Genomic DNA, 21,814 nt, shown 5'->3' with positions numbered 1-21,814 from the left:
TTGGGCTCACGCTCGGAGTTTCCGACACTTCCAGCAGCTTCCACAAGATGGACCTCGGAGCGAGAGGAGGTGCCGGGTAAGGGGATCCGTCCCGTCCCGTCCCATCCCATCCCGTCCCGTCCCGTCCCGCCTGCTCCCGCCGTGCCATCCAGAGGAGGCTCAGAGTCCGGCCAGGCGAGCCCCGGCATGGCACTGCCTCCCAGGCTCTGCCTGCTCGCCCTGCTGGGGCTGGAGCTTGGCGTGTGGGGCTCACCCGCCTGCCAGGACCCCCGAGGGCAGCCCCGCCGCTGCATGCCCGTGTTTGAGAACGCCGCCTTCGGCCGGGTAGTCGAGGCCACCAACACCTGCGGTTCCCCTCCCGAGGACTACTGCCTGCAGATGGGTGCCCGCCACGCCAGCACCCTGTGCCACCGCTGCGATGCCACCGACCCCCAGCTCCACCACAACGCCTCCTTCCTCACCGACTTCCACAGCCAGGAGGAGAGTACCTGGTGGCAGAGCCAGTCCATGGCCTTCGGCATCCAGCACCCCAACTCCGTCAACATCACCCTCCACCTGGGTAAGTGCCGGCTGGAGCCTCCCCCAGAGCTGGCGACGGAATCTGGCTGGGGAATGGACATCTGGGTGCAGAGATAAGGGAAGAGGATGCTCCTGCATCCTACAGCTCTTGGTGATGGTTTGGGGTTAAAGATAGGACGGTCCCCGGGACTTTTAGGGGGTGCAAGGAGGGAGAGGCACTCTGTGGGGACCCAGGGAGGTTCTGCCCCATCCATCAGCCGAAGTCTGGTCCTTCGTGGGTGAGGATGGCAGTGGCCATGCCTGCCTGTGCCGCTTCCCAGCCTGGCTGGCTGCTCTCCCCTTCACCCCAAGGCTGCTTATTTACCCATTATGCAAGCCCGGGGAGCAGGAGGCAGGCAGGTCCCTCCCCCCGGGCACCTTTTGGGAAAGCCTTGCCCGCTGGGGATGTTTTGCTCCCGTGCATTGTTAAGGATATTCAGTACGTCTCGGGGAGGTTGGGACGGGAGTCAGAGCTCTGCTCACATCGTGCAGCCCCAGCAGCTTTCCCCACTTGGGATCCGACCCTCTTAAGTTTTCAAATACTGTGCAAGCCTCCTGCTTGGAGGGTGCTTAAACCCACGGGGCATGCTCGGCATTTCAAAAAGGCTTTTTAACATTTTGCTGCCATCTAAACTAACCTGGCTAGCAGCCAGCGCTGGAAAAGCTTCGTTCTCCGCAGTCTCCTGCCATCTGCATGCCGAGGGCGGGCAGCGGAGGGGCTGCGCTCCGAGCCGGGAAGGGGACAGCCGAGTGCCGGAGCCGGGGGTCCGGGTGGCGGCGGTGGGTCTGTGCCCGCCTCGGCAGCGATGTGGGAGCTGCCTGGCTGGGCAGAGGTCGGAGCTTTCCCAGCCCCCTGCGAGCGGGCGGACATCTGGTCCTCATCCCCGGCCGGGCTGGGCTCCCTGCAGGGCATGAGAAGCGGTGCCGGGGGGAGTCTGCCATCCCCTGCCCTGCCGGCCTCCTGCCCATCTCACACGGGCTGTCAGAGTGCTCCAAACTCCTTCGGGTTTGACCTGGGGACAGGCAACCTGAGTGCTACTTGCACGGCTGAGCAAGCCACTGGTGGGCCAGGATGAGGCTTCCTCCTGAGCTCCACCAAGTAACTGGGTGTTTTAACCCCTGTAGCACATCCCTGCCAGCCTGATCGTCTTGCTCAGTCCCGAGTGAGCTGTCAGTAGGTTCTCATATGTTACCTGGGGAGCTTATTAAATAAGATACCAAATGAGCTAGACAAGCCCCGTGTTTACCTGCCTGCTTTTGATTGGCGTTAATTAAATTATCCTCCTTTAAATCTCTCTTCTCTGTGAGATTTCAGCTCTGCTGTTACAGTGCATCAGACTCGGAGCCAATCAATAACTCTGAGTGCCTGTGGCTGTTGTATTTACTCTGTCAGATGTCAGGGAGGAACCCAAAATATCCGTGGGCTTGCAAAAGCACCAGGCATTGGGGCTCCTCAGGTAGCCCTCGGTGTCAATGGCTCCTGTCAGAGTGTCCAGATCAGGTGGTGTCTGCATCTGTGACTCTGATGTTCCTGTGTGATGTGAGCCTGAGTTGGGGCAGAGGTTTGGGGAGGACAGAGGTGTCTTACAGCCTGGGTTATTTTTCTGGATTTCCTTTTTCTAAGTACAACTTGGTTGATTAAAAGGCCTGTCTGGGAAAAGCATGCACTCCCTTGGGGTGATTTCCCAGCTCAGTGAGCCTCTCCCATCCCAGCTTGAGGAACCAAGATCAGGCTCCCTCAGCCCAGCCCCTCGCTCCCCTAGCGCAGGGCTGCTTGGGGCAGGGGCTGTTTATTGACACAGCTCTGTGCTCCCTTCCTCTCCCAGAGCAAACAGCTCCAGGAGACGATGGCCCTGACCTTGCTGTTTTGGTAGACATCCCCCGGGGACGGTGCTGTCTGGGAACGGTGCCCGCCAGGCGTTCTTCCCTCCATGAGGTGCAAGGCAGGGGCATCCCCGCTGCCACCAGCCTGGAGGGGTCCCAGAGGGAAGTGAGTCTGGGGAGGGGGACAGGGGAGCATGGCAGTGCTGAGACAGCCATGTTGCAGCCACTTCTTGGCTCTTGTCACCTCTGGGTGGGCTGTGAGGGGGTCTGTCCCCATCCCCGGGTGCTCCCTGCATCCCTGATGGGAGGCAGCTGCTATTCCCAGTGCCGGTAGCTGTGCTGCCTTGGCTCCCCCACAGCAAAGTCACAGCACATATGCGACAGTATTCATATGGGCCCAATTAAAGGCTTGTTTTCCTAGTCCCAGAATAACCCCTCAAACATTCCCAACTCATTATCTTTTCAAATAAAGCCAAAACCTTGCAGCTAATTGTTTTTTGCTGTCAGGGGCAGTGCTGTTATGGAGCAATCCAGTATTTGAGCTGGTCCTTCATCTCTGGCAATTAAGTGGCTCTGATGTTCACTTTGGTGTTTTCTCCTTTTTGCTAATTCTTTCAAGCACTCTCAGAGCTGTGCCAGCCGCCCCGGGGATCCGTGGCCTCTCTTTGTCTTCATCCCAGCAAAGACGGCAGCGATGCCAGGTCCTGGCACAGGGCTCCTTGGGATGCTCCACTGGCCCTGACCCTTTCCATCCCCCCACCCCTGTGGCACCGCTGCCCTCCGGGATGCCGCTCGGTGCCCGTGCAACCCGCCTGGTGCAACCAAGCGATGGGTGGGCGGCTGCGCTGGGGTGAGAGCCACTTTGGAGCTGGATGGGGTTTGGGCTGCAGCAGGGAGGAGCAGCTTAAGAGCAGCTGGATGGTGATTTCTCCTCTTTTAGCTGCGGTGGGGAGAGTGAGACAGCGAGAGCAGGAGGATGCCAGCAGCTGGGCGCTGGGTTCAAATGAACCCCCAGGCCGCGGTGCCCGTGGGGTGACGGCACGGTTGGGTCTGTCCTCAGGCAAAGCCTACGAGATCACCTACGTGAGGCTGAAGTTTCACACCAGCCGCCCCGAGAGTTTCGCCATCTACAAGCGCAGCCGCGCCGGGGGGCCCTGGGAGCCCTTCCAGTACTACAGCGCGTCCTGCCAGCGGACATACGGCAAGCGGCCGCGGCAGCACCTGCGCCCGGGGGAGGACGAGCGGGTGCCCTTCTGCACCGACGAGTTCAGCGACATCTCCCCGCTCAGCGGAGGCAACGTGGCCTTCTCCACCCTGGAGGGACGCCCCAGCGCGTACAACTTCGATGGGAGCCCCGCGCTGCAGGTGCTGCTGGGCTGGGAGGAGGGTGGGTATGTGGGGACCTGGGACCTGGTGCACTAATGGTGGGGTTGGAAGAGCTCTGCAGAGCTCATCCACCCCAACCCCCTGCTAAAGCTCAGGGGGCACAGGAACGTGTCCAGGAGGGTCTGGAAACCTCCTGAAAAGGAGCCTCCACACCCTCTCTGGGCAGCCTGGGCCAGGGCTCCCTCACCTCAGCACCAAAGGAGCTTCTCCCTGTGTTCCAGCTTCTGTCCATTGCCCCTTGTCCTGTCCCTGGGCACTACAGCAAAAAGTGTCCCCACCATCCCCCTGACACCCACCCTTTAGCATTGATCAGCATTGCTGAGGTCTCCACTCAGCCTTCTCCAGGCTGAACAGCCCCAGTTCCCACAGCCTTTCCTCATCAGAAAGACGATCCAGTCCGCCCAGCACCTTGGTGTCCCTGCACTGGCCTCTCTCCAGCAGTTCCCTGTCTCTCTTGAGCTGGGGAGCCCAGAATTGGACACAGGACTCCAGATGAGGCCTCCCAGGGGCAGAGTAGAAGGACAGGAGAACCCTCCTCTACTTACTGCCCACACTCTTTGTAACACACCCCAAGATGCCATTGGCCTTCTTGGCCACGAGAGCACATTGCTGGCTCACCTTTAGCAGCCACCCTGGGTAAAAATGTCATAGGAAAAGGTTCAGGATGTGTCCTTGTAAAGGTGAGTAGCAGGTAGCACAGACCCCTGGTCAAGGTGTCATCCCTATGTCTGTGCAGGAGTGGGTGACTGTCACCGACCTGCTCATCTCCTTGAACCGGCTCAATACATTTGGGGATGACATCTTCAAGGACCCAAAGGTGCTGCAGTCCTACTACTACGCCATCTCTGACTTCTCTGTCGGTGGCAGGTGAGGAGCAGCCGGACTGGAGTGAGGGCAGGAGTGGGGAGATGTTTTGGAGCCGTGGGTCTGGGATTTGAGACCTCTCAGACTTGTTTGAATCCCATTTTTATGGAAAACTGCTTGAGATGTGGCTTCTTCCATCTCAAACCCAAAGCTGACAGTGCAGAGACAGGGTGATGAAACCTGGAGTCTTGAAGCTGTGCACAATGGAGGTCTTTTCCCCCCAAGCCCTCTCTATTTGCCACCAGCTCTACTTTGCTTGGCCCCCTCCCAGCCCTGTGGCTTTTAATTGAACTGAGGTTTGTGTTGCTCCTCCTGTGGCCCCTGTGCACAGCAAAAGAGGAGCCCCAGGGTGCCAGGGCAGAGGTGCTCCAAGCAGGAGCTCAGAGTCAGCACAGCCACAGCTGAAGGAGCTGGAGCAGCTGCCAGCAGGATGGGGAGAGCTGATGGTGGGGTGGTACCCACTCAGTGCTGCCCGTGGGCTGTGCTGCACCAGCCCTTCCCTCAACAGAGACAGTGGGGACTCTCTCAATCCCAGTGAGAGCAGCAGGGCCAGGGCTGCTCCCCACCCCGGGGCCCCAGCATCTGGAGCCGGTTTGCATCTCACAGAGGCTACCCTCAGTCTGTGACCTCCCAGCTGGCCGCGAGTGCCCCAGGGACACACTGGGGTGGCCGTAGCCTGGCTTTCCGCCCCACTCCTCACTGCTGAGCCAGCCAGCAGCAGGGTCACACACCACACAGCCCAGGCACCGTCCCGCTGCCGGCTGCCGCCCTCCCCGCTGCTCAGAGCAGCTCATCCCCGCGCCGGGGTCTCGCTGCAGGTGCAAATGCAACGGCCACGCCAGCGAGTGCGCTCCGGACGAGGCCGGGCAGCTGGTGTGCCTGTGCCAGCACAACACGGCGGGCACCGACTGCGAGCGCTGCCAGCCCTTCCACCAGGACCGGCCCTGGGCCCGCGGCACCGCCGAGGCTGCCAATGAGTGTCTCCGTGAGTGTGTCCCAGGCTCCTGCTGCTGCACCAGCTCATCCCGCGGGAATAACAGCCCCTGTGGCGCCGCCAGGCTGCTCCGGGGCAGGGTTTGCACCCCAGGGATCCCCCTTCACAGCGTGACCCATCTCCCTCCCCCGCGGGTGCAGCCGCCTGGTGCTGCGCCCACCACGGAGCTCACGCTCTGCCCCAACAGCTCACCCCACCCCCGGCAGAGCCCTGTGCGCTCTACAAAGCACCCACCACCCCTCCTGCTTTGCCCTCTCTGCCTTCTTTTTGCCAGCTTGCAACTGCAGCGGCCGCTCAGACGAGTGCTTCTACGACCGGGAGCTGTACCGGCGCAGCGGGCACGGCGGCCACTGCCGCAACTGCCGCGACAACACGGCCGGGCCCCGCTGCGAGCGCTGCCGGCAGCACCACTACCGCTGGCACCCGCGCGAAGCCTGCCAGCCCTGCCACTGCCACCCCGCGGGTGCGTGCGCCTCGGGCTCCTCGAGCCCTGCCCGAGCCGGGGCTGTCCTGGGACGGGCTGGGTTTGGCGGCTTCTCTAGCGCCTGGGACCAGGAGGAAAGTCTCCAACCCAAAGGCTGGTTTAGGAAGGTGACAGAGTGACAAAAGCACTCGCTGTGTGCATGGAGGAAATGAATATTCATAGAGGTCTGATGCATATGCTAATAGAGCTGCACAAGTGGGCTGGATTTGGGGAAGGGTCTGTGGTGGTCGTTTTGAGGTCGACTTTAACTTAGTTTGCCCACAAATGGTCACAGCTCACAACTTCTCTGCAAGTTCTGCTTCTGTAACTTGTTCAGCAGAACGAGGGTGCCCAGCACTGACTGGCACCCAAATTACCCTTTAGCACAAAGACTTGCTTATGCTGTGGTTTACACCAAGGGGTCTTTCCTTCCATTCTTTGTCTGTTCCTCACTAAGGTTTGCTTGTCTTATCTGTCAAAGGAGGGTCTGTTCTTCCAATCTTTGTATCTCTGGTATCAGCCCCATCTCCCCTCTCCGTACCCTGGCTGGGGCTGAGGCTCAGGGCTGGCTGGGGTGCCCACAGGCTCTCTGCAACCCCAGTGTGATAGCTCGGGGACCTGCCTCTGCAAAGCCAACGTGACAGGCTGGAAGTGTGAGCGTTGCAAGAATGGGTACCACAGCCTCAGCGAGGGCGGCTGCAGGTGAGGAGGAGCCCAGCCCTGGGCAAGAGCAGTGGGACAGGACCAGAGCTCACCTCACACTTTCATCTTACCCCATCCAGACCCTGCACCTGCGACCCTGCGGGCAGCGTGGGCACCTGTGACCCCAACACAGGGCATTGCACCTGCAAGGAAAGGGTGGAGGGGCCCTTTTGCAACAGGTAAGCACTACAACACGGCAACCACCTTCCCTCCCATGGGGCATCACTGCTTCCCCAGCCCCTCCACAGACCCCTTGCAGGGGATTTGCAGCGGGGAATCCTGTGGGGTGACTCCCTGCAGAGGCCATGGCTGCCTGGCAAGGCCGTGGGGCTGCATTCCTCTGCACCACTGGGATCAGGGGACTGGAGCATCTTTCTGATAGGACCTGGGGCTGTCCAGCCTGGAGAAGAAAAGGCTGAGGGGGGACCTTATCAACACTTACAAGTACCTAAAGGGTGGGTGTCAGGGGGATAGGGGGACACTTTTTGCTGTAGAACCCAGGGACAGCACAAGGGGTAATGGGCACAAGCTGAAACACAAACAGTTCCACTTAAACACAAGGAGAAATTCCCAAACCCTCCTGGACATGTTCCTGTGCCCCCTGAGTGAGGGGAACCTGCTTGAGCAGGGAATTGGGCTGGAGGAGCTCTGCAAGTCCCCTCCAACCCCCACTTTTCTATGATTCTATGGCTGAGCTCACTTGGAGCTGCCTCCAGCGTCCTCCCCTGGGATGCTGCCATGGTCCCCTGCAGCTCTGCCTGCCCTGTGCCACCCACTCCTGTTTCCTCCCCCTGCCCAGGTGCCAGCCAGGCTGGTTTAACCTGCAGCCCCACAACCCCGCTGGCTGCACCAGCTGCTTCTGCTATGGCCACTCCACCGCCTGCACAACAGCAGATGGCTACGAGGTGACCCACATCTGCTCTGACTTCAGCCAAGGTACCAAACTCCCAGCCCTGGGCAAAACGGAGGACACAGCTACACCAGCTGCAGCCAAAAAACTCTGTCAGTTTGGGAAGGCTAGTGCTGAGCATTCCCTGTTGGGGCTGGCTGCTGGTGATGGGTGGAAGGGGTTTGTCTCTGTCTCACCCTGATTTTGCTGTTAAACCTCTGCTTTTGCTCCCAGCTCTGTAGGAACAGGCTCTCCCTGGCACCCCTCTATGCCAACCTGACCCTGGGGCTGTGCATGGCACAGGGAGGGCTGCAGGGCTGGGCACTACTGTCTCACCACACCAGGGACTGCAGGAGCACTGAAAAATCACCTCAGAAAAACTAAAAGGGTGGAACTTGGTGGGAACTTTCTCTCTTCCCTCCTCTCCCCATCCTCAACTGGCATGGGGCAGGTCAGAGGGGGGCTGGGAGAGCACTGAGAGCCCCCTCCCTGTACCCCAGCAGGGCATGTGCACAGGCATGGGCACCTACCATGGGAGCCCAGGTCTCTGCTTTGCCTGTACCCTGCAGGGGTGTGTGTGAGCCAGCGAGCAGATGGATGCAAACGCACCCGCCGTGGATCTATCCTGATTGCCTTTAAACCACGTTGCCAATTGCTCTGCTGCTCTAATGTCTTCCACGGCCTTGAAACAGAGCCAGGCTATAAACTGAGTCTGGTTTACATCCTTCATGCAGCCAATTTGGGGCTGCTCCTTTAGGGACAGGTTTGGCAGAGCCTGGGATGGCTCTTGCAAGAGGCTCAGCACAGACGGGCAGTGCAGGACAGGGCACAGCCTCCCACCCCCCTAAAATCCCACTCCCCAAAGTGCTCCTAAACCTGCAACTGAGCTGAAGAGGTCCAAATTTGGGCTGATTTGATAATTGAGTGCAGCCCACTCAGGAGCCCGGGAGGGAGTTCCAAATGTTCATCCTGTGGGTATCCAGGGATGGAAGAAATAACTGACCCTGGGCTTGAGGGGAGGAGTTTTTTTCACTCGTTTTTGAAGGAAACCAACTGAATGCAATGCCTGGGCTTCCTGCACTCTCCAGCTCACAGTAATGCTGGAACCACAGCACAGGCAGCTGGGCAAAAGTTTAAAGATAACAAATTCCACCAAATGTAAGAAAATAAACAGATAGGGGAGTGGCTTTAGGTCACTGCAGCATGAGAGCACAGAGCCAGAGCACAGCAGGGAGTTACAAAGTGCTCGCACCTTACAAGACCCTGCAGAGTCTCAGGAGGATGGACAGAGCCCCAAAAAGCAGCTGGGGTTGGGCTGGTGGGGACTTTCTGCTCCTTTTGCTCACATGCAGGGCTGGAGGGCTGGGCTGCCACAGCCCCAGGCACTGGGGACCTGCCGCTGCGCTGGGCTCTTGGAGAGATGGTCACTGAGTGCCATGGAGAGCAGCCTGTGGATTTTCTTGCACCAGGTATTGTGTGTGCTGGGTCTCTGGGGTCCTGCTCTGCTGGGGATGTTGTCCCAAACGTGGATCCATGCTCTGTGTACAATGAGCCAAACTACACCCAGGGCTGAGACAGGGCTTTAGTTGGTGTCTGCACACAGAGAGGTGCTGGGGGGTCACCCCACGAGCTGCACACCCAGCAGTGCATCCTGTGCTGCATTGATACAAAACCTGACAGAGCACATCTTGTTCTGTTCAGTGAGTCCTCTGCCTGGGGTGGATATTGAGGAAACTCTCATCACTCCACTGGCACCTGTCAGGGCAGGGCAGGGGGTTCCATCCTCAGCAGACTCTGATCCTTCCTCAAGAACACAGTTGCTGTTGCTGATGATAGATGATTGATGAGGATAGGTGTCTGTGCTCAGTCCATGCATGTTTATTTTGATCAGTACCATCTTAACATTAGCTCTAACCACAAAGCCCCTATGCACCTGCACCTAGTGCATAGTATTTTAATCTATCTCCTGTGATCTTTTATCTGGCTACATGAGGACCCTCTGGTGCTCTTGTGGGACATCCCACTGCAATGGCAGTGTGTCAGGTGCCAGGTTCCATCCCAGAGCTGAGTGTGTTTCAGCAACATAAGGCCCTGGGTGATTGCAGTGGTGGATTTGGGACCCTGTGAGGGCAGGTTTGAGCTGGCCCTGCCCTAGGAGGGTGAGCATAGCTCCTGATGATGCTGGTGGGAACAGGACTGTCCCAGCAAGAGTTGGTAGCTGCATGTCCAACAGACTTTGCTTCTCTCCCTCTTTGCAGAGAAATTTCTGGAGAACCAGCGTCTCAGTTACGGGCAGCTCCTGTCCCTGCTGCTGGGAGTGGAGAGGAATGGCACAGGGATGGAGACTGCAATGCCCTTGCTCCAGGTCCAGCTGGTGCTGGAGGGTGAGGGGATGGTGATCACCATGCCCGGCAGCAAGAGTCAGCCCCAGCAGGGAAAGCAGACTGTCACCTTCAGGTACCCATTGCAGTGCTTTGGGGAGCCTTGGCTGGGTTTGGGACACAGTGTGTCTGGTCTTTCCTGGGCTGCCCTGTACTGTGGGTGGGATTCAGCTCTGCTCCCTGCACCCTTCAGGGATTTAACTGTATCCCCAAAGCTGTGCCTGAGTCCTGGGAGCAGAGTTGTCCTGCAGTGTGTGGCTGTCAGGCTGGCCTTGTCAACCCTCCTGCTCTCCTTGTCCAACAGGCTGCATGAGGCAGAGGAGGGTGCAGAACCTTTGGTGTCGACCTTCAGCTTCCAGCGCCTGCTCTCCAACCTGACCGCGCTCCGGGTCCGTGTGAGCTGCAGCCCCACGCGAGGTGAGTGGCTCCAGGCAACGTGTCTGTGGGCACTCAACTGGGCTGGGGCTGGGGCTTTGAAGCAGCATCAGGCTCTTGGGAATCACAGAATCATTTTGGTTGGAAAAGTCCTCTAAGCTGCTGCAGTCCCAGCCCTCCCCTCACCCTGCCCAGCCCACCACTAACCCATGGTCTCAGCATCTCAGCTCCATGGTTTGGGATCCCTCCAGGGCTGGGCACTCCCCCAGCTCCCTGGGCAGCCTGGCACAGCGGCTGACACCCCTCTCAGGGAAACAGTTCTGCCTCAGCTCTGATCTCAACCTCCCCAGGGGCAACTTGAGCCCATTTCCTCTTGTCCTGTCACTTGTTACTTGGGAGCAGAGACTGACCCCCAGCTCACTCCAGCCTCCTGTCAGGGAGTTGCAGAGAGTGCTCATGTCTCCTCAGCCTCATCTCCAAACTAAACACTCCCAGGTCCCTCAGCCACTCCTCACCAGACTTGTTCTCCAGCCCCTTCCCCAGCTATGTTATGAGGGTTATTGTAGGGGGTGTGTTGGGGCAGGGCTGACTTCTGTCTGCAAACACCCCTGGGCTCTCCAGGAGGTATTTTGGGGTCACCTATTATTGGAGTCACCTTTTGGGGTATTTTGGGGCATTTCCAAGGCATGGATGGAGCGAGCAGGGCTGGGGGCTGTGCTGTTCCACTCTCACACTGCTGTCTCCCCTCACAGGCAGCCTGTCCCTGAGCAAGGTCCAGCTCACGTCCGCTCGCCCCGGGCCGGGTGCTGGGGCAGGCTGGGTGGAGGAGTGCACGTGTCCCCCGGGCTACAGCGGGCAGTTCTGCCAGTCCTGCGCGCCCGGCTTCAGGCGAGAGATCCCCTTCGGTGGGCCCTTTGTCAGCTGCGTGCCCTGCAACTGCCACCAGCACGGGGACTGTCACCCTCTCTCAGGTGAGCACTCCCCAGCCCTCCCACTCACCCCCAGTGCTATGTGCAGGGGTAAATCCATGCCTCTGCTTGTTTCTGAGGGGTGCTGGAAAGCATCTGCAAGGTTATGAGACCCAAAACTTGCAAGGTGACCTGTTTGGTTGGTTGCAGGGGCTGGGTTCAGGACTGCAACAGCATGAAGTGCATTGATGGTGGTAATTTATCATAGGAGAAGCATCTTTCATGGTACTTTTTGAGCTTAAAGGAGGAAAAAGGAAGGGTGCTGGTCCTCAGAGGACTGAGGAGGCAAGGGTCAGGGCAGGAGAGAGGCAGAGGGTTTTGCCAGGATGGATCTCTGACCTGAGGGAGTGTTAAAGGACTGGGCACAGCCCAGGCACCTGCAGCTGAGCAGACATACAGCAGGAAAAAAGGAAAAGCAGGAAAACACAGCAGTGTCAGGCTTGCAGGAGGCACCAGAGGACCTGTCTCTCGTGCTGCCAGCCTCAAGCCCTGCTCTGCCCCCAGATCCAGCTTAGAGGTGTGTGACTGCAGCAGGGATTGTGGCTTGAAGGGAGGAAAAGGCAAAAGCACTGTCCTCAGGGCAGCGTGGCTGTGTTTGGGGTGGTTCACAGGATGTTGGCTCCCTCCTCCTGCCAGGCACAGCGTCTGGATGGCTTTGGTTGGTGAAAGGGGCGGGAATGCAAACTGCTGTGGCTGTGTGAATCCAGCACCAGCCTCACTGCTCTCAGTGCTGGGGAAAGGCAGATCAGAGCCATGAGAAGCTCGTGAGACCCTGCCTGGCTCCCTGTCCAGAGAACATCAGCCCTGATCTCAGAAATAAGATCATGCGTGTGGTGCTGGGAGGCAGCCCCGGAGCCCTCCCGCCGGCTCCCCTCGGGCACAGCCATGGAAAGGGCTGGAAGTAAACGAGGCATTGTGCTCAGCAAGCGGCCCGGCCCTGCCAGGGGAAAGGCAGCAGCAGCTCTGCAAACTCGGCACCGGGACCGCACCGTGCCCAGGCTCGGGGCCAGCCTTTTGATGTGCCGGCCCGGCGCTGCCAGCCCGAGCCAAGCCTGCTTCCTTTTGTTTATTTATCCACTCCTTCCTGCCACCTACTTTCCTTTTCTTTTCCATCAATCATCTCTGCCTGGGTGTGGGGGGAAAATGGCAAAAACGCCTGTTTCTTCCCACGCAACCCACCTGACCCCATAGATCATGGGGGGAAAATGCCTCCCCCTGGCTTCGGGCAAGCGGAGCATCAGCCTGGAGGGAGGGTTGTTCCTTAGGCATCCTTCCTCCTCCTCCTCCCGCTCCCAGCTGCTTCGGCGCGGCGGTGACTCAGCGGCTGGGCTCGCGAGGAGACGCTCGCTCCCCGCCGGGCGCCGGACGCTGCCCGGGACAGCAGCGATGTGACAAACGGGCTGCGTGCTGCACGCTGCGGGTGCTGCCCGTGGGAGAGCGCGGAGCTGGCGCGGGGGCCTCCGCAAAACCTTCTCCCTTCAGCAAGGATGGAACAAGTTCCAGAGTCCTGGTTAGGGATGTGCAACCTCAGTGTCATCCCTCGTCTGGAGCCGTGCATCCTGCTCTGCACCCGCGGTGTGCCACACAGTACTTGGCTCTCTATAGAATCATAGAATTAGGGGGAGTTTGGGGGTGGAAGGGCCCTGCAGAGCTCATCCACCCCAACCCCTGCTAAAGCAGGTTCCCCTGGCTCAGGGGGCACAGGAACGTGTCCAGGTGGGGTTGGAAACCTCCTGAGAAGGAGCCTCCACACCCTCCCTGGGCAGCCTGGGCCAGGGCTCCCTCAGCTCAGCACCAAAGGACTTTTTCTTTGGGTTTAAGTGGAACTGTTTGTGTTCCAGCTTCTGTCCATTACACCTTGTCCTATCACTGGGCACTACAACAAAAAGTGTCACCCCCATCCTCCTGACACCCACCCTTTAGGTATTTATAAGTGTTGATGAGTTTCCCCCCCTCAGCCTTCTCCAGGCTGGACAGCCCCAGGTCCCACAGCCTTTCCTCATCAGAGATATGCTCCAGTCCCCTCAGCATCTTGGCAGCATGCACTAGACTCTCTCTATTTCCACTCATGGCCCCTGCTGTTATTCAGGGCTGGGTGTTTGCTTTGTTTTCCTCCTCACAGGGCAGTGCTGGTGCTTGCACAATACAGAAGGTCCCTCCTGTGAGCGCTGCAGCCCTGGGTTTTACGGCAACCCCTTCACAGGACACTTGGACGACTGCAAGCCGTGCCCCTGCCCTGACAACTCCCCCTGCACCGAGATGCCTGGCAGTGGGGAGGTAGTCTGCACCCACTGCCCCCCAGGGCAGAGAGGTGAGGCTGGGGATGGGCTTTGGGCAATGCTGGCACAGCTGGACCCTCATCTGTCATGAGTTTATGTGGGGCCATTTGTGGTAAGGGGGAAGGGGCTGTCATGGTGGCTCCTGTAAGAATTGCTCAAAACTTTCCCTGGCTCTATCAGACCCACCTCTGGGGCTGAGCCAATGGGCACCTTTGCAATCACTTTTTAAGAAGCTGGAAGAGGAGGATTTGTTCTTTCTCTCTGGGAGATAGTGGAAGGAGTTGGATCCCTCCCTGCCCTTGTCTCAACCCACAAGACCCTTGGTTATCGTTTCTCCTCCCATTTCCCTGAGGCCATGCTAAGGAAGGTGGGGGATGTGTGTGTGTGAGGGGTGAGCAAGAGGCTGTGTGGTGCTTCCTTGCTGTCCAGGCCTGAACCATGACACCATCATTTCACCTTCCCCAGGCAAACGCTGTGAGCTCTGTGATGATGGGTTTTTCGGGGACCCCCTGGGGCAGAGGGGCCCCGTGCGTCCCTGTGTCCCCTGTCAGTGTCACGGGAACGTGGATCTCAACGCCGTGGGGAACTGTGACCCCGTGTCGGGCCGGTGCCTGCGCTGCCTGCACAACACCACGGGCGCGCAGTGCGAGAGCTGCCGCACTGGCTTCTACGGGGACGCGCTGGCTCCTGACCCTGCCGGGAAATGTGCACGTATGTAACAGCCCCGGGGCTGGGCTGGCTCCTCAGGGTCCCACTGCAGCCAAGATCCTCCCTGCAGTGCAGCCAGAGGGTGGAAGGGGATGGCCAATGGGTTTATGGTCTTGGCCGATGGTTTGGGTTGGCCCCAAATGCCCAGGAATGGCCTTTGCTCCCTTCCTTCACTGCTGTCCTTCCCCAGAGATGTCCTGGTCTGCAGGGCCTTTGCCTCTCACACCTTGCTTTGTGGAGGGCACATGGCCTTTCCTGTTGTGAGGGGCTCGGTGCCCCATTCTCACAGTCCTACCCACCAACCTTGTGCCAGGATGTAAGTGGTATTTTGTCTCCCACAGCTTGTGACTGCAACCCCAACGGCTCAGCCCCAGGGCTGGAGGGCTGTGACCCAGGCACAGGCCAGTGCCACTGCCTCCCACACGTGATGGGCAGAGACTGTGGGCTGTGCCAGCCTGGCTACTACGACCTGCAGCCCGCCGTGGGGTGCAAGAGGTGTGTGAGGTGGTGAGGGGAAAGCCATGGCTCTGGTCTCTGCTCTTGGCATCTGTTGCTCACTCATCACTCCCCACCTCTCGGTGCCAGCTGTGAGTGCCACCCGACGGGGTCCCAGGAGAGCGGGTGCCAGGCGGTGTCGGGGCAGTGCTCCTGCCAGCCCGGCGTCACGGGGAAGCGATGTGACCGGTGCCAACACGGCTTCTTTGGCTTCTCTGCCAGGGGCTGCCGAGGTAACAGGGATGGGACCCACACCTAGGGACACAAAACCAGGGCTGGCAGCCATGGTGTGACAACTCTCTGCCACCGTTGCAGCATGCAACTGCTCGCCGCTGGGCTCCATAACCCCACAGTGCCACGAGAACAGCACCTGCCTCTGCCACCCCGGCTTTGTGGGCTACAAGTGCGACCAGTGCCAGGCCAACTTTTTCCTCGACCCACTGAGCTCTCGCTGCCAGCAGTGCCCTGCCTGCTATGGGCTGGTGAAGGATGAGGTACAGCCCGTGCCATGCTGCGTGGGTGCAGCATCACAGCCCCTGCACTGCCTCACTGTCCCCTCGTGTCTCACCCCCAGACCGACCGGCTGAAGATCAGGCTGCAGGAGATGGAGGAATGGCTGCAAAAACCAGGCTGTGACACCCACCTGGGCCAGGCCCCCGTGCTGAGAGATGGACCCCGGGGAGATGGGCTGCCCAGCCCTCACCTCCTGCAAGGTATGGGGAACAACCCTCCCAAAATCATGGAGGAGCCCCACATCACCCCTCTGCTCCCAAAAGGTGTTGTGAGATGCTGGGTGAGGGCAGGGAGATGCCAGGTCAGAGTTGGGCTCAGCATGGGCAATGGAGTGGCTGAGGGGAGGTCATGCCTTTCACTGTAGGACAGAGCACCACGGGCATGCTCACACTTGGGAGGCTTTGGAACAGCCAGTGATGAGCGTTGCCAGGGACTGAGCATTGGCATGTGGGGTGTCTGTTGGGTGCTGCACCCATGTCTCACTCCTGAGCACCCAGGAGACACAGTCTTCCCCTTTCATTAGCTGGCAGAAGAGGGGATGCTTGGGCACGGGGCAACCCCACAGGCAAGTGGGGACCCCTGAGCACCTCTGTGGGCAACAGACAGCTGCTTGTGCTGCTTGCAGGTGCCCGGGCTGCTCTCTTGGCACAGGTGGAGTGGCTGGCAGGGGTGCTGGGCACTGCACAGGGCCGTCTCAGCAATGCCAGCCAGGCCACTGACTGCTCCAGCCACGGACCCCCCAAGACCTGCATCCTGCTGTCGGAGATCGGGGCTGTGCTGCAGTCGGTGCAGCGCCAGATCCTGCACGCTGCAGACACCCTGGCTACCATGGTGAGAACTCCTGGGCTCCCGGGGGATGGGGCTGGTGGCCATCCTGGAGGGCAGTGGGATGTGCAGGACTGGTGGGATGGGATGTGACCAGCACCATGGGTGAGTGGGGAAGCCCAGAGCCTGTGTGGGTATAGCCCTCCCTGCAGCTGAGTCAACAGGAGCTAATTCCCTTGCTCTGTCCTGCTTGCAAACCTCCTCCAGCCCTTTGGGACGTTCTCATTGGTGCTGGGCTGTGGGGATCTGGGGGTCCCTGCTCACTGCTGCTGTTTGTGTTTCACAAGGAGATTCCCCAGGAAATCCCTCAGCAGCTCACAAACTGGAGCCGCCGGGCGCTGGAGGCACGGGCACTGGCCGAGAGGTACGGCTGCACCTCTGGCACTCATGGGCAGAGGAGGCTGGCTGCCTGCCTGCCTGGGGGAGCAGGATGGATGCTCCGTTCCCTAGCATCTCTGTCATCTGTCTGTGTGTCTTTGTCCTTGCAGACATGAGGATGTGGTGGTGCGGGTGGAGGCAGCCGTGGGGCGAGCTCTGCGTGTGTCCAACGCCAGTGCTGGGCTGCTGCAGGAGCTGCTGCAGGGGGATGCACTACGGGACCTGCAGCGTGAGCTGGAGGCTGGGTGAGGGGCTGCCAGTGAGGGGAGGCTGCAGGACACTGCAGTCTCTTGCTCCTGGCCAGATCTGTGTTGCAGGAATCAGTCCTGGTGGGTTGGTGCCTGCCCAACAGGGACAAAGCTGAGTCTCATCAAACTCATTCATTGGATCATAGAATTGTTGTGGTTGGAAAAGCCCTTGAAGCTGCTGCAGTCCCAGCCCTCCCCTCACCCTGCCCAGCCCAGCACTAACCCCTGGCCCTCAGCACCTCAGCTCCACGGCTTTGGGATCCCTCCAGGGCTGGGCACTCCCCTAGCTCCCTGAGCAGCCTGGCACAGGGGCTGACACCCCTCTCAGGGAAGTTCTTCATCCTTTGAGGGACCAGAGGGCCCTGGTGACAGCAGTGCCCTGTCCATGTAGGTATGAGGAAATCCAGCGGGCACAGGAGGAGCTGGGTGCTGATGTGGTGAAGGTGACAGCAGAGGCCAGGAGAGCTCTCACAGCTGTGCAGCAGGCAAACACAGACATGGCTCAGAAACTTCTGCAGGTGGCTGCACTGGGGCAGGTGAGCAGCACCCAAGCTAAGGCCCCTGCTGGCATCCCTGCCCCCACAGTGCTGCCTCCCAGGCTGGGAGATGGTGTCATGGAGCCTTTGGCACCCCTCACCCCGCAGCAGGCACTGCCAGTGCAGACTGGAGCCCAGGCACAGGAGCTGGCAGTGCTGGAGCAGGCAGTGAAGGAGCAGGAGCCATCAGCTCAGAGGGCTGTCGAGGCATCCCGCGCTCTGGCAAACAGATTGCACCAGGAGATGCAGAGGACTCAGAGCTTTGAGCAGGTAATTGCTGCTGCCTTGCATGGGGTGTCCCTGTGATGGGGACCCTCTGTTCCAGCTGGAGCTATGCCCATGCTAGGTATATCCCTACCTGCCTCTCACCCAGGGATGTTTTGGGAGACAGGCTCCCAGATCTCCCAAGAAGCTCACCTGCCAAGCAGGAGCACCCTGGGACCAGGTTTCCCATCTGGGTGCAGCTCTTTGCCCCCTCCTCAGCCTCACTCCTGCTCTCCTCTCTCCAGCTGCAGGACCGGGCTGGCTCTGCCCATGGCACAGCCACCTTGGCCATCTCACATGGGAAAGCTGTGCTCTCTGATGCAGAATCCCTCCTGGCCAGCTTGGAAGGTAAAAGGCACCAGCAAGAGTGTCTCCAGCCACAGCTCAGCTCTCACCAGGCTGCCTCTGAGTGTCAAAGGCAGAAAGGGACAGTTTGGTGACAACTGGGTTGTCCCCACAGGCATGAGGAAGGTGCTGGGGCCTCGGAAGGGCCAGGCTGCCCTGAGCAGGAGGATGGCACTTGTGCAGGACAGGGCAATGGTGGAAGCTCAGAGGAAGATTAAACAGGCAGAGAAGACGCTGGAAAACTCCTTGTCCATCTCCACCACAGCTCAGAGGACAGCCAAGGAGGCTGAGCAAGCTGCTGGGGAGAGTGCCAAGGTCTGAGTGGAGGGATGTGGGGTGTGGGGACCATATACCAGGTAGAGCCCAGCCTGCTGCAGGCAGGGCTGCAGAGCTCCCAGATACAGCTTCAGCTGCCCATCCAGCACAGCCCACCCTTGGCATGCAGACTAGAAGGGATGCACCCAACTAGGGCTCCAGCCTAGGAGCCACCTGCAGCCCCTGCCTGTCCCCAGGTGACTGTCTCTATCTCCATCCCTTTGCAGAGGGCACAGGCTGTGCTGCAGGAGAGCAAAGAGGCCCACAAGCATGCCAGCCAGCTTGCAATACGTGCCAACGAGACACAGCAGGAGCTCTCCCAGCAGAAGCATGTGGCTGAGAAGCTCAGGAGGGAGCTGGAGGACACACACCAAGTGAGTTGGAACCCCTTGAGCAAGTTGTATCCTCCAGAGTCTGAAAGGGGCTTTGTTCACTACCCAAAGCATAGGGAGCAACTTGGCTTTTGAGTTCAAATGTATGGGAATGCTGTTTCTGGGATCCCCCTCCCCTCTCCTGTCCAGCCAAGGGCCAATGGTGTCCCTGATCTGGATCTCTCTCTGTGTTGGAAGGTGGCGACAGAGGTGAGTGAGATGGCAAAAAGTCTCCAGGAAGCCCGAGGCTCACTCGTCTCAGACATCGAGACCCTGAACAACCTACTGAGCAGTTTAGGTGAGACCTGGGTGAGAGGGGGGTGCAGGCTCCTGGGAAGAGCCTCCTGGGCCACTGGCCATCCAGGCTGAGCTGAGTGTCCATCAATTGAGATCACTCAGGGTCTTGGCAAAGCTTCTTGAGGGCTCGTGTCTCAAGGAATGTCCTTGTGCAGAATGACCTGGGGCTTGCTGAATGTGTGCTCATGCCCAGTGTGTGGACACTGGTCTCCCTTGGCATCTCCAGGAGGAGCAGGGCAGGGTCAGGGGCTCAGTCCCTTTGGAGCTGATGTGCTGGGCTGGGTTTGCTCCTTGTTGCTGGTTGGTTTCACTCCAGCTCCTCCTGCTTTGATCATCTGGGTACATTTCTGAGCACTCCAGGACTCTTGCACCTGAGAAGTTTTGCAAAGGGGGTAGAAATCATCATTCAGATGATGAGAGATGCACCCAGGCCCTGCCTGGAGCCACAGTCCTGTTTACCTACCTGTGATCACCGGGAAGCTGCGACGCCTCCATGCCCCACCGCACCCACTGCCTCTTGCCTGGAGCCGCGTGTCTGAGCCGCTGGAGCACATCCAGAGCCTCTCCCGTGTGTGTTTCTGCCTCTCACCCGCGTCCTCTCCCTTTGCCCAGACGGCCTGGAGCAGGCGGCGCAGGCAGAGGCGGTGCTGAGCGCGGGGCAGCGGGAGCTGCAGCGGCTGTGGGCCCGGCTGGCTCAGCCCGGGCGCCTGGGTGCCCAGCTGGGCAGGCTGCAGCGGGAGGCGGCGCGGCAGAGGGCCAGGATCCAGGCCTTCGACAGCGACCTGGCCGAGATCCGGGCTGACAAGCAGAACCTGGAGGACATTCTGCGCAACCTCCCCGAGGGCTGCTCGAAGTGGCAGTGAGAGGGCTCCGCTTGCCTCTGGGACCCCCACACACACCCCTGCAGAGGGAAAGGCAGAGTAAAGGACACCAGCATCGATCCCTCCCGCTGCTCTTCACGCTGCCCTCCATACGATATCACACCCCAGCTCCTTCTCTGCACCGGCTCAGGCTCTCATGTGCTTTGCAGCATGATTTCAGCTCTGGCCATGGGCTGGGGGGGTCCCACCAGCTACCAGCCACCACCAGTATTTCAGTGCGGGAGATGGAGCCGTCACACAATCAGTTTCCCACCATGGAGTGAACAAAGAGCCATCATCTATCTCCTGAGTGCTGGAAATGTCCCTCCATCCCTCCTTCCCCACTGCAGCACAGTGCAGGGGACAGGGACAGCTCATCAAGTGTGTAATGTACCAAAGCTGTGCCACCCAGCTGTGCCTCCTGCCACAGAAGAAGGGAAAGGCTGGAAGTTGGTCCCACTGCACACTGCAGTGCTCATATGCTGTGGTCACAGAGGTGCAGAGATGAGTCGTGGTGAGGCCAGGCAGAGAGGCTCACTGGAAGGCATAGAGCTTGCCTGCTGCTCTGGGGAAGGGAGCTCAGCAGGGAGGGCTAAACTGGGGGCAAGCAGGAGCAAAACTGGATTCTGAACCAGCTCCCAGGAGGCAGGTGGAGCATCCTCTGCCTGCTGCACGGTAAGAGCAGCCCTGCTTCTGCTCCAGGTTTGCACAGGTTTGCTGTTTCCCACACTTCTGATCTTTATGGCCTGTCCCAGCTCCACTTGGCTCCCTAGGTGTCACCAGATCTGGCTACAAAGCAGCTCAATTGCCAGCAGTCCCAGGGGCTGGGTGGCACTGCAGTGCACCAGGCAGAGAAGTTGACACTTGCAATGGATGGACCCCCAGCCCCGCATCAGCACTCACACACCCTCCCCACTGGAGCAGAGCTGGCTGGTGGCACCAGGCTGTGCAGGATGGGGAGCAGCAGGACACGGCCAGCTTCTGCCAGTCCCTCCCACGAGGTGGCAGAGGTCAGCAGCAATATCGCCTTTAAAGGGAAGGCATGTGTGTCCACCCCATGCTCTCATGCAGCCTGGTCTAAGGGGCCATCCAGGCAGCAAAGAGAGGTCCTTGTTCAGCCCACCCTGTGCTGGTTGAGCCCTGACTCCAGCTAGAAGCTGCGGTCACTCCTATAAGACAAGAAGCAAGTCCCCAGCCTGGTGCCCACTTCATTTTTTTAACCTGTTTTAGCTGTGTTCTGCTCTCAGTGCTAGAAAGTAGGTTTGCTGAAGTCTTTTTGTAGACACGGGATCCCCCCCAGCACCATCTCTGGTGGGTCCAGTGGTCTGGAAGTGACACAGGATTTTCCTTCCATGAACAAACCCATCTCCCCTCCTCATTCTGCACAATAACTGCCCAAGAAGTGAGGTGCCAGAACTGTGGCAGGGTAATGGCTGGTGCCCCCTGCTCCCTGCCCAAGGGAAAGCAAACCCATGTAGCAGGGAGAACACGGTGTGATTGGGGCTGGCTGAGAGGCAGGAGCTGCCCCCACTTACTATCTCTCTGGGGAGACAATTCTACATCTGCAATCAACACACAAATTTGCTGCTGTTATAGAAATGTCAAGCCTCTGCTTTGTGCCTGCTGCTGAAGACATGGTTCATCATTCTCTCCCTGGAACTCTGCTTTTTTAGCTGGTGACACCTGCCTAGAGCTGTACCCATTAAAAATTCTTCATCTAACACGTAGCTGCCCATCCACCTGAGTGCACGGCAGCAGCAGAGGCACACGCTGCACTGGCTCTTGCCTTCTCACAGTGCCTGGGGTTGAAATGTGTCTGGCTCTGCGGTGATGTGGGGGCAACAATGTGACAGTTCCTCCTAAAAAACACTTTAGTACAAGTTTTTAAAAGGAGGTGACTACCTGTGGTTGCAGGGGGAGGGAGAGAGCTGAATGTCACCATTCCGATTAGATCCTGACCAGGACACACATCACTT

The 21,814-nt window shown here is 59.2% G+C and overlaps 1 protein-coding gene across 1 annotated transcript; it reads left to right on the top strand.

The window, feature by feature from the left end:
- Positions 1 to 152: 152 nt before the first annotated feature.
- LAMC3 (laminin subunit gamma 3) lies at positions 153 to 20,278 on the top strand. Its single transcript, XM_062011650.1, has 28 exons — positions 153 to 559; positions 3,443 to 3,747; positions 4,505 to 4,635; positions 5,451 to 5,617; positions 5,901 to 6,089; positions 6,674 to 6,791; positions 6,872 to 6,970; positions 7,591 to 7,727; positions 9,033 to 9,149; positions 9,939 to 10,137; positions 10,366 to 10,478; positions 11,189 to 11,407; positions 13,527 to 13,715; positions 14,149 to 14,394; positions 14,733 to 14,886; positions 14,977 to 15,119; positions 15,202 to 15,380; positions 15,461 to 15,599; positions 16,025 to 16,230; positions 16,512 to 16,588; positions 16,713 to 16,847; positions 17,242 to 17,386; positions 17,495 to 17,656; positions 17,896 to 17,998; positions 18,111 to 18,310; positions 18,538 to 18,684; positions 18,880 to 18,979; positions 19,591 to 20,278. The coding sequence occupies exons 1-28, from the start codon at positions 187 to 189 to the stop codon at positions 19,839 to 19,841; spliced, it is 4,743 nt and encodes a 1,580-aa protein (XP_061867634.1). The 5' UTR covers positions 153 to 186; the 3' UTR covers positions 19,842 to 20,278.
- Positions 20,279 to 21,814: the final 1,536 nt, after the last annotated feature.

The sequence above is a fragment of the Colius striatus genome, chromosome 19 (assembly GCF_028858725.1).
Source record: "Colius striatus isolate bColStr4 chromosome 19, bColStr4.1.hap1, whole genome shotgun sequence".
NCBI classification, from domain to species: domain Eukaryota; kingdom Metazoa; phylum Chordata; class Aves; order Coliiformes; family Coliidae; genus Colius; species Colius striatus.
Note: the sequence above shows the minus strand (reverse complement) of the source record. Positions and strands in the feature narration are given on the sequence as shown.